Below are 15,597 nucleotides of genomic sequence, written 5' to 3'. Positions count from 1 at the left end.
AATTGAACTAACACTTATGAAGATTCAAGTTTGGGAGCAAACACATGCTCCCCGCCACCTGCCATTCGATCAAAACCAGGAGAGCAACCTATTTAAAAAATAAAACACATAATGGGCCAGAGCTGATCTCAGCTCCACTGGTATAAACCTGGAGTAAATTTCTTTTAAAATCAGTGGCCTTCAGTCTCCTCTCTCTTACAACAACTTGGCATCATCAACTTTCAGTACAGTTACTCCTTATATAGGATGATAATACCGAGAACAGACTTTAGCCCAAATTGTTCAATCTCCGATTCAACACCTAGGGACCCGTTTCTGACCCTAATGTTGGGTTAGCAATCACCACCAGTGTGTGCAACAAAAAGAAATGAGCAATTACAGTTTCCTCAGCTCCCTTTTCTCCTTGCAAAAGGAGTAGAAACCATAATCTATACAATGAGAGATTTGCATGTAAATCAACCAACTATAGATATTTTTTCAGGTTAGGCATTAATCAGTGCCAGCCGAGAGTTTAATTCTGATCATTTAAATAATATCACTTTGATTTCAATACATGTGTTCCTAATACTCTTACTTTAAACTCCTTTTAATTTCAGTAATCTAGTTTGCTTTTCACAATTCGTCCCATATATCCTTTTCAAATAGCTAGTTCATTTTCACTGTCCAAGCTGCACCGAACACTATGCTAAATTTCATTTACTTGTGCTCATTCAAATACATGAAATAGAAACAACTCTTATTGTGATTTGCTCCCATCAATGATTTAACAACTCCTCCCCCCAAGCATACCAACAAAGAAACCTCCACTCATTCACATATTTTAAAATGATAAAAAATTACTCACATAAGGTTTTTAACCTTATTCTCCCATCACCACCCAATTTTTCTTTTTAAATAAAGCTTGCATTGAGATCCAAAATTATTTCACAATGCCCCTTTAAGGTTTCTCATTCAAATTCTGTGTATATACTATTTTACAGACATTATAACTCATAGAATCATAGAACCATAAGGCTAAAAAGGGACCACAAGGGTCATCTAGTCAAACCCCCTGCCAAGACGCAGGATTTGTTGCGTCTAAACCATCCAAGGCAGATGGCTATCTAGCCTTTTTTTGAAAACTTCCAGCGAAGGAGGTTTCACTACTTCCCTAGGCAGTTTGTCATTATTCTACTGTTCTTACAGTTAGGAAGTTTTTTCTGAGATTTAATCTCAATCGGCTATATCGTAGTTTGAACCTATTGCGCCTCTGGTCCTGCCATCTTTTTCATGAAAGCCTTTCAAGTATTTGAAAACCACTATCATATCTCCCCTTAATTTCCGCTTTTCCAAACTGAACATACCCCAGTTCCTTCAGCCTTTGCTCCTATGACTTCCATTCCATCCCTTTGATCACCTTTGTTGCTCACCTCTGGATCCTTTCCAGGTTCTCTACATCCTTTCTATATACCGGTGACCAAAATTGGACACAGTAGTCTAGAGGTCTAACCAGTGTCAAGTAGAGTGGTACTATCACCTCCCATGACTTGCAGGCTATGCTGCTGCTAATGCAACCCAAAATTACATTTGCTTTCTTTTTGCAACAGCGTCACACTCTTAATTCATGCAAAGTCCTCTCTGCAAAAAAACCGATCTGCTTCAGAGGGAGAAGATTTTTGCTATGCTACAAATGATTTATTCTCAGGCCCACTCTATTTAGTTAATTACTTGGTAGAAGAGTTTGTGGTGGTGTTTTCAAGTAAAATAATTATACAAACAATTGAGTGTATAGAGTCAATGTCTCTTTAAATGTTAAGCCACATGGAAGTACTAAAATTCTGTGGGAAAAGGCAAGACAGCCTGAAAATAATTACAGTAAAGTTTGGCAATGCATTTTTTTCTGTTTACTGTGATGTAATTAGCCAGATGAGGTAGACATTCTAAAATTATTATTTGTATTGCAGTAGCACCAATGGGGCGCAGGCATGGGCCATGATCCCATTACGTTAGGCACCCTACAAACACAGAACAAGAGGATGGTCCCTGCCCCAGAGAATTTACAAACCAAGTAAAATCAATTAACCAAACACCACACTAAATAAACCAGGTCATTACTGAACAAAGGTTGTTGCCATGTGTCAGCTATTTGGCAACCCATGTGAAAGAGCTGCTGGGTTCCTTTCCAGTTTTTAGTTAAAACCACCATCAATAACATTAACTGATCCTTTTGCCTGGGGACTGAATGGGCCTGGGATATGAACCTCCTTTTATCTCTGAGAATTAGAGTTCCTTCTGGTAAGCACTGGGGGCACATTAACAGGGTAGCAGAGTGAATAAGGCAAAACCAGCTAAAGCTGTACTATATCCATTCTGTGGATAAATAGAGGACTTGTGTCTTGCCCAGGGTTGTCAATATGACACCTTTCACTTGAATGTAATAAGAGAAAAAGTAAATACAGTGGCTGTGCTGTACTCTACCAACATCTGTAATCAGTGGACTTATTTGTGTCTTGGAGCATAAGTCACTTTTTAAAAAATATTATTGTGTCTTTGTTTCCTGACAAGGAAGATGGATTGGTAACAAGTTCTTTACAGTCTGAAGTTTCTTTGCTTTCAATCACAATTGTGCAATTTCTTCAACTCAGATCTCTGTAAAACCAAAGGTGCTGATCCCTTCTAAAGGAAATCTGCTTTATCTTCAGGACCCAAAGCTACTGTGTTTGTAGCTGCTGGAACAAGTGGAAACAGTCAAACTCTCTTTTCTATGAGATTAGGTAAAATGTACCACTCCAAACTGCCCACATCCTAAGAACCTTCTGTTCCTGCTAACAGGACTTACAATCAAGCTCTTCTCTGAAGGTACAGTCCATACAGATTCCAGTATGAATGTCATATTACAGGGTGCAGCAGCAGATGCATATATTACAGCTAAAGGTAGGTCATTAAGTGAAACTGAACTCACAGAGCACGTTTTCAGTCAATTAACTGAGGTGCCTAAGTGTGTGAGATTCACTCTGCAGAATCTTACAGACTTTTGTTCTTTGATATGGAAAATATTCCCACTTGAAGTGTGTCTGGTTTTCAGCTGTTCCTAAATTTGAGAACTGGGACAGTACAGAAGCTAAGCAACAAGTCCAAGTTTATAAGGTGTATCACTGCTAGGTCCAGGATAGAATTCAAATATAATATGAGACAGAGTCCCCCTCCCCTAACCATAGAAATGTGTCTGCGGAAAGTCTCTTGTAGCTGAGATCACTGCTTCTACACAAAGTTCCACCCAGCTGTACCGGTGCATTTTTTGAAGACATATTTTTAAAAACTCATGGCGTCAATATCAAGTATCAGGTGTCATCCTCAGGAGACACTTGGCTGGCACAGACCTAAGTTTCTGTGTTTCTGCAACAGCTAAGAGGCACTTGCACCAATATTAAAGTGATAATTCACTCTAGACAGTCATGATAGGGTTCATCCTAATAAAATCTCTTCTGGCAGGGGCATTCAGAGACAAGGCTACGGATTGCAGCTAGATGGGCTGCTCAGAAAGAACTGGAATGTCTAAGAAGGGGGAAATTAACCCTTTGGAAATGGTTGGAAAAGCCAAACAATAGAGACCTGTCAGATAACACACACTATTAATGATACAACAATCCTCAGATGCCCCGGTCAGGATCTGTGCCCCATTGTGCTCAGCCCTGTACAAACCACAAGGAGATTGTATTCTTGCCCCGTGATTATGAAACTACCACAAAAAATACAGATACATTTATCAAGCACTGGTATCTGTGATATGCTCTTCGGAAAAAATTAACCTCCCCTCCGGCAATTTGCTCCTTTCCACACTGTTAAAATAACTCTAGGAAGCATCTCTGTCCCTCCATCTTTAATGCATACGTATGTCCTGGGACACTTTGGGCAAGGTATTGGTATTATACTGCAGAGTGTAAGTAGAGGGAATTATCATATGCAGCTTCCTGAAGCGAGAGCGGTTCCCTTTACCTTTCTAGTAAAACTTCAGTAAAAACAGCAGCCACTGGGGACACTTTCTGTGAGAAACATCCCGATACTACTACAGTGAGGAGGACCATAGATTAGCTAGCAAGTCACCTTCATGACTGCCATAAACACGGGTACGTGCTGCAGTGCACAGCTACAGCCTTGTGTGCCCCCTTCAGCACATACTCCTGACAGGTCACACCATGTTAACAGCTTGTGATTGATTTTCAATAGATACACTAATATGCATGTTGTAGAAATAAAGAGGAAGGGATGTGGGACATAGCAAGCATCTGTGGGGAAGGGCGTTCATCTCACGCATAGCAGGGGAAAGAACTATGAGCATCTTATATTCACCACAGGTTGATCCTCAAAAGCTGAATGAATTCTGTATCCCACAGATTCTCACTAACTATTCTGCTTATACCCAGGAAAACAAATACATTTTAAATCCTGCCTATGCCATCTTAACCAATTAATGATTGTTAACTTAACGCCCCAGAAGCTGGAGGGACTGTGCTGTAACATTGGAAATCTCAGCTAATGAATGAGAGATAAGATGACTATGTATTTTTTTTTAAAAGCCAGGGCTGGGATCTTTAAAGTCTAGGGGGTCTAGGTGTTAAAATAGAAACTCTTTTGAAAATCCTAGCTTAGATAATTTTGTATCTTAAGCTTAGGGTGACCAGATCGTAACTGTGAAAAAACGGGACAGGGGGTGGGGGGTAATAGGTGCCTATATAAGAAAAAGTCCCCAAAAACGGGACTGTCCCTTTAAAAATGGGACATCTGGTCACCCTACTTAAGCTTCGCTATCTACAGAGGTTACTAATGGCCATAAAATAAAGGATAAACAAATCTCATGCTGAAAAGTGAGCTGTTTCCCAGATGGGATCTATAAAGGTACCACTTTCTTCCCATCCAATGTACACCTTCGTGCAACTGGCTAGGCACAATGTATTTTTTTCTTTAATTCTTACTTTGAATTTCTAAGTAGGGTAGTAAGCATTGCTGGAGGAAAGACACCAGTAGAAGCCATACGGGATCAGAGTATTACTCTCATTCAGCTAGCAGATGTTGGGCCTATATACAGAGGATCCCCTACTAGTTAGAGGCATTTTAGGCATGGTGGTGAGAAGGGGAAGCAGTGCAAGCTAGAGACTTCAGGCCAAACACCACATACGAACTGTGATGTAAATGCCATTGAATTCAACAGAGCTGCACTAGGGAGGGATTTGGCTGCTGAGTGATGAAGCAGCACTGCAAACTTAGAGCGGTCTGCAAGTGCTCAGTGCCACAGGTAGCCACAACAGCTAGTGCCAGTTCTGTGCAAGGCACGTTGACCTACAGGGGATGGAACTACAGGGGAGAAGTTCCCTTTACCATCCAATAAAACCACAGTAAACTACTTATAAACTATAGTGAATAAAAAGTGAGTTCAAACACTGAGTGACTAACACAGGTGTCAGAAACCCTTTAATTTAAAAAAAAAAGCCATAGATCCATAGCTCTCAAAATGCTTTACATAAGGAAGGTCATTATCCCCACTTTACAGATGGGTTACCCAGCAGGTCAGCGGCAGAGCTAGGAATAGACTCTCCTGACTCCCAAACTAGTGCTTTATCCACTACTACACACTGCCACACTAACTGGATTAGACTGGAGCCTGAGCTCTCCACTTGTCTTGCTGTGGCTAAGGGGGGAGGGGAAGACACTGCCCTGGAAACAGAAACAAAGGAAACAATTTAAAAATAAAATTAATTTGGGTTGTTTTTTTTTCCAACTCACTTATTTCAGTCCTGCAGTCCCTGATTGTTTCCAAAGCTGCCATTTTATTGCTATAACGGGAAGAGGTGACAATACTGCTTCATGGATATGGAACCGAATGTAACAGAGGAATAAACTCATTAATTTCTCATTTATTTCAAGAATATGCAGCTGTCCCGGATGTTCTGCACCTCTAGGCTGATATTTCAGCTGCAGCACTGATTTTTCTTGGATCCTTAGTTGTTATTGTATCAATCACAATGTGCTAAATGCTTTCCAAACATTCAAAAAGCATCAGGGTCTTGTTGCAAGGAGTTCACAGTTAACATGCAGAGCCTAAATCAGCCCTTAATTAAGCCTATGAAATCTTACTGGGTTGCAAAGGTGCAAATGAGAACTGAATCTGACCCAAAGTATCTAAGACACCAACAAGACACATGTTGGTGCTTCACCCATTTAATCCCATTGGAAAGCTAAAGGACGTGTTCCAATACTGCAAGATACATTTTCGCTGGGTGACTCACTGGGGCAAAATTTTACACATATGAAGAACTTTTACACCGCTCACCAGAATCACCTGGTGCTGTACAGATGAAGTGAACTTGGCCTGTACAGGCTACACTTCCTAAATCCTGATAAATTATTCACTATGGGCCTAACCCACAGGCCCTTGAAGCCAAAGCGAGCCTTATAATTGACTTCAGGGGGCTTTGCCTCAGGCCATAACAAAGAGCCAACAGCCAAGTGAATTTCAAATTGGCAGATACACAACTCTCTGAAAATGTATTCCAGTGTCTGTAAGGATTTCAGTCATGAGCCTCCTACAGAGTCGACTGAGTTATGATGTGTTGCATTCTACAGCCCCACACTCCAGCATTTCTTTCAGAAGGAAATACCTTCAGATAGCTGCTAATGCGAGGGGTCATTGTCATGTCACCTACCTTGAATGCAAAGCCCTTCAGTGCAATTCTCAGATTCTTGACTAAAGCCCTCACAGAATTTTCCTCCGTTTCTTGGAGGTGGAGCTGTACATTCCCGAATTCTCAGATGCTCACATTCCGGGCTGCAGACTGACCATTCGCTCCACACCTCCCAACTACCGTCCACTAAACAGGAAGAAAAATACACATGATCAGTATGTGTTATCTGACCAACTGGTGTGATCAGACTGTACTGAACTCTGCTTTCTCCACTGGTTATTCAGGGTTACTATTAAAGAAACCTAAGGGCTTGTCTACACTACTCGCCAAATCGGCGGGCAGTGATCAATCCAGCGGGGGTCAATTTATTGCATCTAGTTTAGACGCGATAAATTGACCACTGAGTGCTCTCCCATTGACTCTGGTACTCCACCAGAATGAGAAGTGCAAGCGGAGTCGATGGAAGAGCACTCTATTTACGTAGCTGAAGTTGCATATCTTAGATCGACCCCATGCAGTAGTGTAGACAAGCCCTTAGTCCCCTACTCAGGGGGACTTAGCAACTGGAGCACACACTATCAAACTCAAGAGATGTGAGTACAGATGATAAGCTTTATTTCTGGACAAGACCTATATAATACTGATTTTTAAGATGCAGGCCATGTCTGATGACACATATCTAGCACCTATTATCTAGAAAGCTCCTAAAGGTCTTTAGGATTCTAATTTTCTTCTCTCCCATATTATACACACAGATATCCACCACTGAAACACAGTCACGTCTGGGGTGGAACACAGCATCTTTCTAAGGCTATGTCTACACTAGCACATCTGTCGGTAAAATTTATGTTGCTCAGGGGAGGGAAAAAACCTCCCCTTGACCGACATAAGTTACACCAACAGAAGCATCGGTGTGGACAGCACTACATCGGTGGGAGACGCTCTCCTGCCGAGATAGCTACCACCATTCATCGAGGATGGTTTAATTATGCCTACAGGAGAGCTCTCTCCCATCAGCATAGTGTGGCTACACAAGATCTACAGTGGCATAGCTGTGCCACTGTAAGGTCTCCAGTGTAGACATAGCCTAAACAGAGCACAGCAGCAATATCTAACAGTTTAGGGCAAAAAGTAAAGACCATCACCTACAGCCAATAAAAAAACTGCAAGAGGGAATCTGATAGATATTTCTTTGTAATGCAGCTAGTAGCTCTTAGTGTTCATCCAAAATTCAGCTCTAAGGAGGCTGGCGTGTGGAGGCTTGACACAGCTCTAGAGCAGGAACAGTGCTGACATTTACCAAAAGAGCATAGATGACTTTGGTGGCCTCTCTTTAATGCCCTGAGTGAGATCTAGGATCAGGATGCCTCTGACTTATCTGTAGTTCTCTCCGTCCAGACTCACACTTAAAAGCATTCCACAGTCCCCTGTCTACACTTCTCACACACAAGTCAGGTGAACACAGCACTTAAGATTCTTTTAAATCCCAAATCAGTAAATACTGGGTCCAAAGCCCATAAAAGTTAATGGAGAGACTTGCACCAATTTAAATGAGGCCCAACAAAAATATTCAATCTTAAAATTATACACACACACCAGTTTTGTTTACCCATGTGTTGGACATCCCTCTCTTCCCCCAAATCAGACAAATTGTGTTTCAGGTGAACAAGACAGGCAATACACTGTCTCAAGGGACATAACTATGCTTCAGTTATAACCTGAGCTTGGTATAAAAAGGGAAAATGCATTTTAAAGCACAGCATTTGAAAACCAAATCATCCTTTATTTACTCATTATGTCCTGAGCTCAGGGTTCTGTGTTTCTCCTGCTAAAGTTACCAACATCACTAAGCCCTACATTCAGGAGATAAGGAATGGAGTGCTGTGCCCAGTTTTAAGGGGGACCAATCCTTGAATATATGGAGACCTCTCTTTAAATAACAACAATCACTGTTTAGTGCCTAAGCACCCAGGTGAATTCACTTTTGCTGTTGCACAAAAAGATAAAAAAGCACAGACTACGAACTTCAGTTTAAAGAAATAAACAAATGCCTTCCTAGTTCCCCTTTGATCCCAGTAGCTCTGCATAGCACAGGTAGCCACCGAGCACTTCAGATGGAGAGAATGCTCTCTTGGTGTGACATTTAAAGTTAGACTTGGATATCTCACCAGGGCAAAGTGAAGTGCAGGTAATTTTCTGCACTGACATTCCCTCACAAAATGCACCCCCGTTGAGCGGAGCAGGGTTGGTACAGGTCCGGGATCGCTTCTGCCAGCCTCGGCCACACCGCACATTGCAGTTAGACCACTCAGTCCATGACGACCAGCCTCCATTCACTGCAACACACACGCATGGCATTATGGATGGCATGGTAAGACTTAAGCATCAAGTCTTCATTTCTGACCCTCTTGTTCTCAGATTTTTCTTTTTTTAAATATTCTGCAAGGTAAATTCCAACCCCAAATAGGGGTACCACCACCTAAATAGCACCAGGATGCAATTACATAAAGGACGCGGTGTCAAAGAATTGCTGTGTTTGCCTTCGGTGGGTTTATATGCCAGAAGGTGTAATGACTGACAGTGAGACTCTGAAGGGAGGGAACGTGGAGGCAGGCACCTCAGTACTCTTCAGATATGCTTCACTTAAAGGATAAACAAAATCGTTCTTTAAAAAAGTGATGGTTTAGGCATGCCTTCATCTGACTGACTGACTGACTTCATCAGTAAAATGTCACTCTCCAGTTTAATGAACACTGTAAGCAACAGGGAGTGGTGAAAATAAATATTTCTGCTTCTTCTACCAGTGCCACACAACATTTAAGAGCTTGTCTTCACTCCCGGGGTAAGTCAACCTAAGTTACACTACTCCAGCTACATGAACAAAATAGCTGGAGTCAACGTAGCTTAGGTTGCCTTACCCCAGTGTCTTCACTGCTCTCCGGTAGACTTCCCCCTTACTCTTCTCGGAGAGGTGGAGTACCGGGGTCGACCGGAAAGCGCTCTGCAATTGATCTAGCGGGTCTTCACTAGACCCTCTAAATTGGCCCCTGGTGCATTGATTGCAGCAGCGTCGATCTCCCCGTAGTGAAGACCAGCCCTTATATTCATTAACTAGTGTTTGTATAATGCTACATAGGTCCAATTAAGGTAAGCACTTGAGCATATCGCTATTCAGAATGTATTTAGACATGTGCTTAAGCCTTACACATGGTGATCTTAAGCCCTGATTCAGGAAAGCAATTATTCTTTGGCCAGGCTTATAAGTGGACCTTATTAATAACTGGAAAAAGGATTATTTATACTCTTGGAGTGCCTGGAAGCCCTCATCACAGACAAGGACCCCATTGTGCTAGGCACTGTACAAACAAATATGATCTTTATTTGCAACCCACTGGTTATTACTGATGTAAAGAATCCAGGCAGTAAATATTATTCCACATTTCCACTGACCATACACCACGACTGTTGCAGACATGCTCTTTCTCTTGGCCACTATGTTGGCAGCCATGCAAGTGTAGTTCCCAGAATCAGACAGACGGGCCTGGCGGATGATCAGGTTGTGATCTGCCCTTGTGTCGATGTTCTCATCCTGGTTGGAATCGATGGGCTCCTCATTCTTAAGCCATTCCACCTGGTGGGTAGGGAGACGAGAAGAGAATGAAGCAGGACAGCTGGAGAGAAAGATGCACAGTGAAAATAACCACAACCCAGGGATAGTTATTGTTACTGTAGAAGCTATCTGCAAGGCACTTCTCCACTTGGAATGTTTGACTGACATTAATTTCAGGCATGGTGAATTGGTGTTTTACAGAACTGAGAAGCTAAAAACAGAAGCGGAATCTTTAGACCCTGTTAAGAGGCTGAACAAATGTGTCTCATTTTTATAGACAGGTTTTTCAGACTTAAAGGAGGTAGGGTTGTATCCTGAAGTCAAATACCCTTCCAAGTCTCAGTTCAGATGGATAACCTCAGTTGGGAACTTGTGGAAGGACTTGCAACTTTGAGGTAATGAGCTTATGGATTTGCAGGCTACAGGCATTCATTAGCACACTGTTCTGTGCAGATGGTCTGCAATTTGTAGATTTTCCAGTTTATAAACAAATCTGCAAAAGCAGACCATCAAAGCCAATTAGATTTCATGCCAGACAGCAGGTTCCTCTTCCAGTACCATTAGTCATTTTGGTTAGCTGGGGACAGAAGGTGTGCAACTGACATACTCATAGTTCGTAACATCTCTGCAACATGGCACAGTCAGATGGAAGCCAGCCTTTGAAGGGAGACAGGGTTTATGGCAATGTTTTTCTTATACGATACCCATGGATAGAAGAAATATACTGACTAGTATACAGGTCTGCTAAGCAAGGCACTGGATGCACATTTGAGTCATGTCACATATTTTATAAACACAATATCTGAAAAATTCAAGCTTGGGGTACATTTCCTCCTCTATTTTTAACATATGCTATTAAGCAAAAAAGAAATCACAGTAAGATGAGTTAAAGATACAGCATCATTGTTAAGTTTAGCATTAAGCATTCTAAACACTTCTTTGTATTTAGGTACTCATAATGCTCCCATCACCATAACATTAGTTATGTATTTTGTGTTTCAAATCTTACCATTATTAAGCATTTTTCCTTAACACTCTTTTTCATGGAAACTTAAGGACAGTTTCTGGGACATATACTTGCATGCTGCATGTGAGACCAGACTGAATGTTTAGAGAGAAACTACACAATGGTGGATGAACATCTAAGGTATGTTCTGTCACATCCTAGAAGCCACCTCCTCTATTGCTCAGTCTGGAGAGCAATCACGTAGTTATAGACACCTTAATTCATCAGTCCCACTCCTTGCATTTATTCTCACTGGTGTTTCAGCTGACATCTACCCCTGAACAGAATCACTTCCCTTTTACCAGGCCTAATCAATAAGGACTTGTGTACACGTACCGGGGGATTGACAAGTGGCGATTGATGCATCAGCAGTCAATTTAGCAGGTCTAATGAAGTCCCACTAAATCGACCGCAGATCGCTCTCCCATTGACTCCTGTACTCCACCAGTTCGAGACGAGTAGGGGGAGTCGACGGGAGACACTGTGTAGCGTGGACCCCGTGGTAAGTAGATCAAAGCTATGTCAATTTGAGTTACGCTATTCAGGTAACTCAAATTGCATAGCTTAGATTGAATTTCCCCTGTAGTGTAGACAAGGCCTCAGGCTCAAGTTCTGGCCTATTCATTTTACTGGGATTACATAGGATGTGTAAACAGTATTTGAATGTACCTTTTAAGGTGTCTTCCTCATTTTTAGCTTTAGGGGCTATCCTTTTTTTACCACCTAGAGATTATTTGATTATACTCTTCCTCCGTCAATGATAATTCTTTAGATGTATTTACACAGGCTTATTACAGTTCCCTTTAGTCTGAGTGAGGTAGGAAACTATCCAGTGAATTGAAATTCACATACTATTTCATTTTCCTCCATCCAATTAACTTTAACACTTGCAAGCAGATGACTCCTCATCAAAGAAACTAGGGATCCAAGTTAAACTGTAGACCTACTGCACCAGAACAAGTCAAGTGGCAGAATACCAATGGTCAGAGTCAGAATTACATTCATTTTACGTGCAAGGAAATGACAAACATGTCTAGTAATATTTAAATGAAATGACAAATGTGAATAGTGCTAGTGCAGACTGGAGTTCATGATTTTACAACTATATATATATTACATTACATTATGACTCTCTCATCAGATCAATTTTTTTAGTTCCTGGTTTCTGTTACAGCAGCACATTTGGACCTCATGCTATTTTTCCTCTAGACAACTCAATATTTTCCAGGAGAGAGAGAGAGAGAGAGAGAGAGAGAGCACTGTGATCCATTGTTTACTGAGCCTGAGATTGCGAATGAAAAACGTTTACATTAATGCAAAGCATTTAAAAGAATGATGATCAGTGTGAAGGGAGAACATTAAACAGACGGAACATAAACATGAAAGCATTGAGAGATGTGCAATCAAAAGATGATTTGTAAGTGAGGGCATGCAGTGCCTTTTGCTTTTTATCTGCATGTTTGACAGCACTGTGAATTCTCCTCACTAATCCCAGCCACCACTGCAAGACCCCCTTCTCCTAGAAAACTACTTTCTTTAAACCAGAAAGGTGCCTCTACCACATCTGATTAATACTTCTAAAGCAGCAGGAGTTTAGAAAGCAATTTTTTAAAAGGATGAACTGCTAACTCGGCTTTTTTTTATTTTACCATTTCCAGTGATCTAGGTTCCCTTTAGATAATTTCTCCACAATGGACACAAAAAGCAAAGGTGTGAGATAATTCACCACATTTCCATATCCAAATGAAACACTAACTCTGAATTTTTAACTTGGGATCTCTGAAGAGTTGACTTAAATATTATTAGCATTTAACTTCCCTTGCTTTATCATCAGTGGATGTCATGCAATTGCTTATAATGTGCTGAAAATAGCTGCCTTTTTAAGGATTAGACTGTCTGAAGATCTTTAATGCTTGACTCATAAACTACATTTCAGAATTACTGTCTATAATGCAACTTAAGTTTATATATACAAATGTTTTTTCACCCAGAAATCATGCTTGCTCAGAATTAAAATGTTCCCATAAATTTCCACCAAAGGCTAATCATGTAATGATCTACAAAAGAAATGCAGGGGCAGATATGGATTAACTCAGCTTCTCTACATTGGGTGGCAGAGGATGAATTAGCATAATCATAAATTTGTTCCAATTACAGAAGGCAATTATCAGAAACCAGCTTACAGCACTATCAAAATGAAATCAGTTAAGCACAGCATATCACAGGTAGATTGTAGTGGGAGTTAGTTATATTTAAGACAAAGAGAACACTAACTAAAAAGCTCATCCATTTTTCTGTCTATTGAAAATATACCATAAAAATATTTCAGTGCCAACTTCATAGGCACAAAACAACCATGTGAGATGCTTTAAGTGATGAAGTCTAATAATACCTCGCCTGTGCAAAAAATGTTATCAAATTAATGTATGTATATGATCATATTTAAATATGTACTCGTATAAATATTACGGACACGCATCTTCCAATTTCTCGATTACAAATTCAAAGTGCCTTGGGGACTTGTAAATGTCCATCAGAATATTGATGAAGGCAGCAATACAGATTAGGCAGATATGGTGGAGAAGAGTGAGGAAAGGTAGCATGACTCTTTTTAAACCCTGTCCTTTTCAAAGTTGCTTCTCATGAGTGAGATGGCAAAAAAAACAAACAAAAAAACTTACAGGCCAAAATCCTCAGTGGGTTTTAGAGCCTGATTCAAAAGATCACTGAAGTAATTGGGAGGCGTTCTGCTGGCTTCAAAGGGTGCTGGATTGGGCCCTTAAACAGGCATAAAACTGTTCACTTCAATGAGCTATGCCAATTTACACCTGGTGGGCTCTCTATTCTCTTTAGAGGAATATTTCAAGAGGGTGATACAGACAAAAGTTTTTTGCATACAGCCCTGGGTGGAGACTGAATATTTTTTTTGTCAGTTTAAGTCGCTATGTCATATTGGACGGGTCTTTGTCTGAATAGGATACAGGTTTGGGAAGTGTTACATTCAGAAATCCTATTGAACTATATTATTTAATTCAATACATTGTAAGGTCTTTGGGATAGGGCAGTCTCTCTTACATGCTTGATGGTTAGCACAGTTGGGTCTGGTTCATGATTATGTGCCACTACAGTACACAAATACTACTACTTCCCGTTGAGCTACCTTGTAATTTCAGAAATACTTCAAGCAACTGTCTAATATAAAAATCACAGCCTCAAGATTATTAAAACAAAATTACTAAGTACCTAATTTACATCACATTTTTTTTTTACATTTTATTCAGCTTGGACAATGAAGAATAGAATAATCAGTTTCCCCTTGTTCTTGTTATTTGCACACACTGGTTCCTAAGCACTGTCCCCACCTTGTCATATTCCAGTTTCACAGGATTTCAGGGGACACCATTTTTAAAATTGCCATAGGAAGAAATAATGAAAACATTTTTATTTTAATAGATTTTCTATGTCATGCACCACTGTTGTCTCCCCAAGTTTTAAATTTTAAGCCAAATCTCCATTTTGAATCGTAAATCAGTTAGTGAAGTATCCCTTCCACAGCAATTAGAACAGCTTATTCACCTGCAGGACCGACTAATATGCTTGGATTTTCTGTTCTCTCTCGTGTATCTTTTTTGAGACTATATAGACATTTAATAATCCACAGGAACAATGCAGACTTGAGGTCCTTTGGGCACAAATGATAATTTTATAGGTCAGAATACAAAAGACCTTAGTACCTCTGCATTTAGATTAAACTATCCTGCCCTTTACCTACAGCATCTGACTCTCTCATTTGGTCAATAACCAGAGTACACATATATCAGAGATAATATAGTTAGAATGTCAGCTCCCCTTGAAGAGAGAATCAATTGCCTTCTGGATCCAAGATAAATGCTGTGCGATCTTAAGATGGGAAAGGTCAACATCTGGCTAATAGCTGCAACCATATTTCCTATTACCTTGTTACTTTACAGGTTTTTAAACACTCTCCCTTCTAAGTTGGGAAAATTAGTAAATATTCCCTTAACCTCCTCTTATCAATTAAGCCAACACCATTGCGTTCTCAAGTCCTTATGCAACAAGCCATCATTTGCATCTTCAGAAGTGTATTCAGATTTTTGGATCAGTTTCATGCTTCAAAGAGAAATACATTCTATCAGTGCTTGGACACTATGGTGGATGGCACTTTAGAAAAACACTTAGATATATTGCTGCTTGTGAGGTGACTGCTGCTAATTACACTAATCACAACTCTCTCTCAGTTACCAGGTAGACACAATGGATAAGGCAAGCAAAAGGTATCATTTGTTTTATACTTAGATTGT

The 15,597-nt window shown here is 40.5% G+C and overlaps 1 protein-coding gene across 8 annotated transcripts in view; it reads right to left on the bottom strand.

The window, feature by feature from the left end:
- UNC5D (unc-5 netrin receptor D) overlaps positions 1-15,597 on the bottom strand; it is a 428,876-nt gene that overhangs the window by 69,570 nt on the left and 343,709 nt on the right. For 6 of the 8 annotated variants that reach the window (XM_039525941.1, XM_039525940.1, XM_039525939.1 and 3 more), the window contains 3 exons: positions 10,110-10,290; positions 8,828-8,995; positions 6,681-6,845 (listed from right to left, as the gene is read on the bottom strand). In XM_039525941.1, coding sequence (XP_039381875.1) covers positions 6,681-6,845; positions 8,828-8,995; positions 10,110-10,290 — 514 coding nt within the window. The remainder of the gene's footprint in view (positions 1-6,680; positions 6,846-8,827; positions 8,996-10,109; positions 10,291-15,597) is intronic. The other 2 variants (XM_039525945.1, XM_039525943.1) reach the window with 1 other exon arrangement.

The sequence above is a fragment of the Mauremys reevesii genome, linkage group 2 (genome assembly GCF_016161935.1).
Source record: "Mauremys reevesii isolate NIE-2019 linkage group 2, ASM1616193v1, whole genome shotgun sequence".
Lineage (NCBI taxonomy): Eukaryota > Metazoa > Chordata > Testudines > Geoemydidae > Mauremys > Mauremys reevesii.
This window is presented reverse-complemented; position numbering and strand designations above follow the sequence as displayed.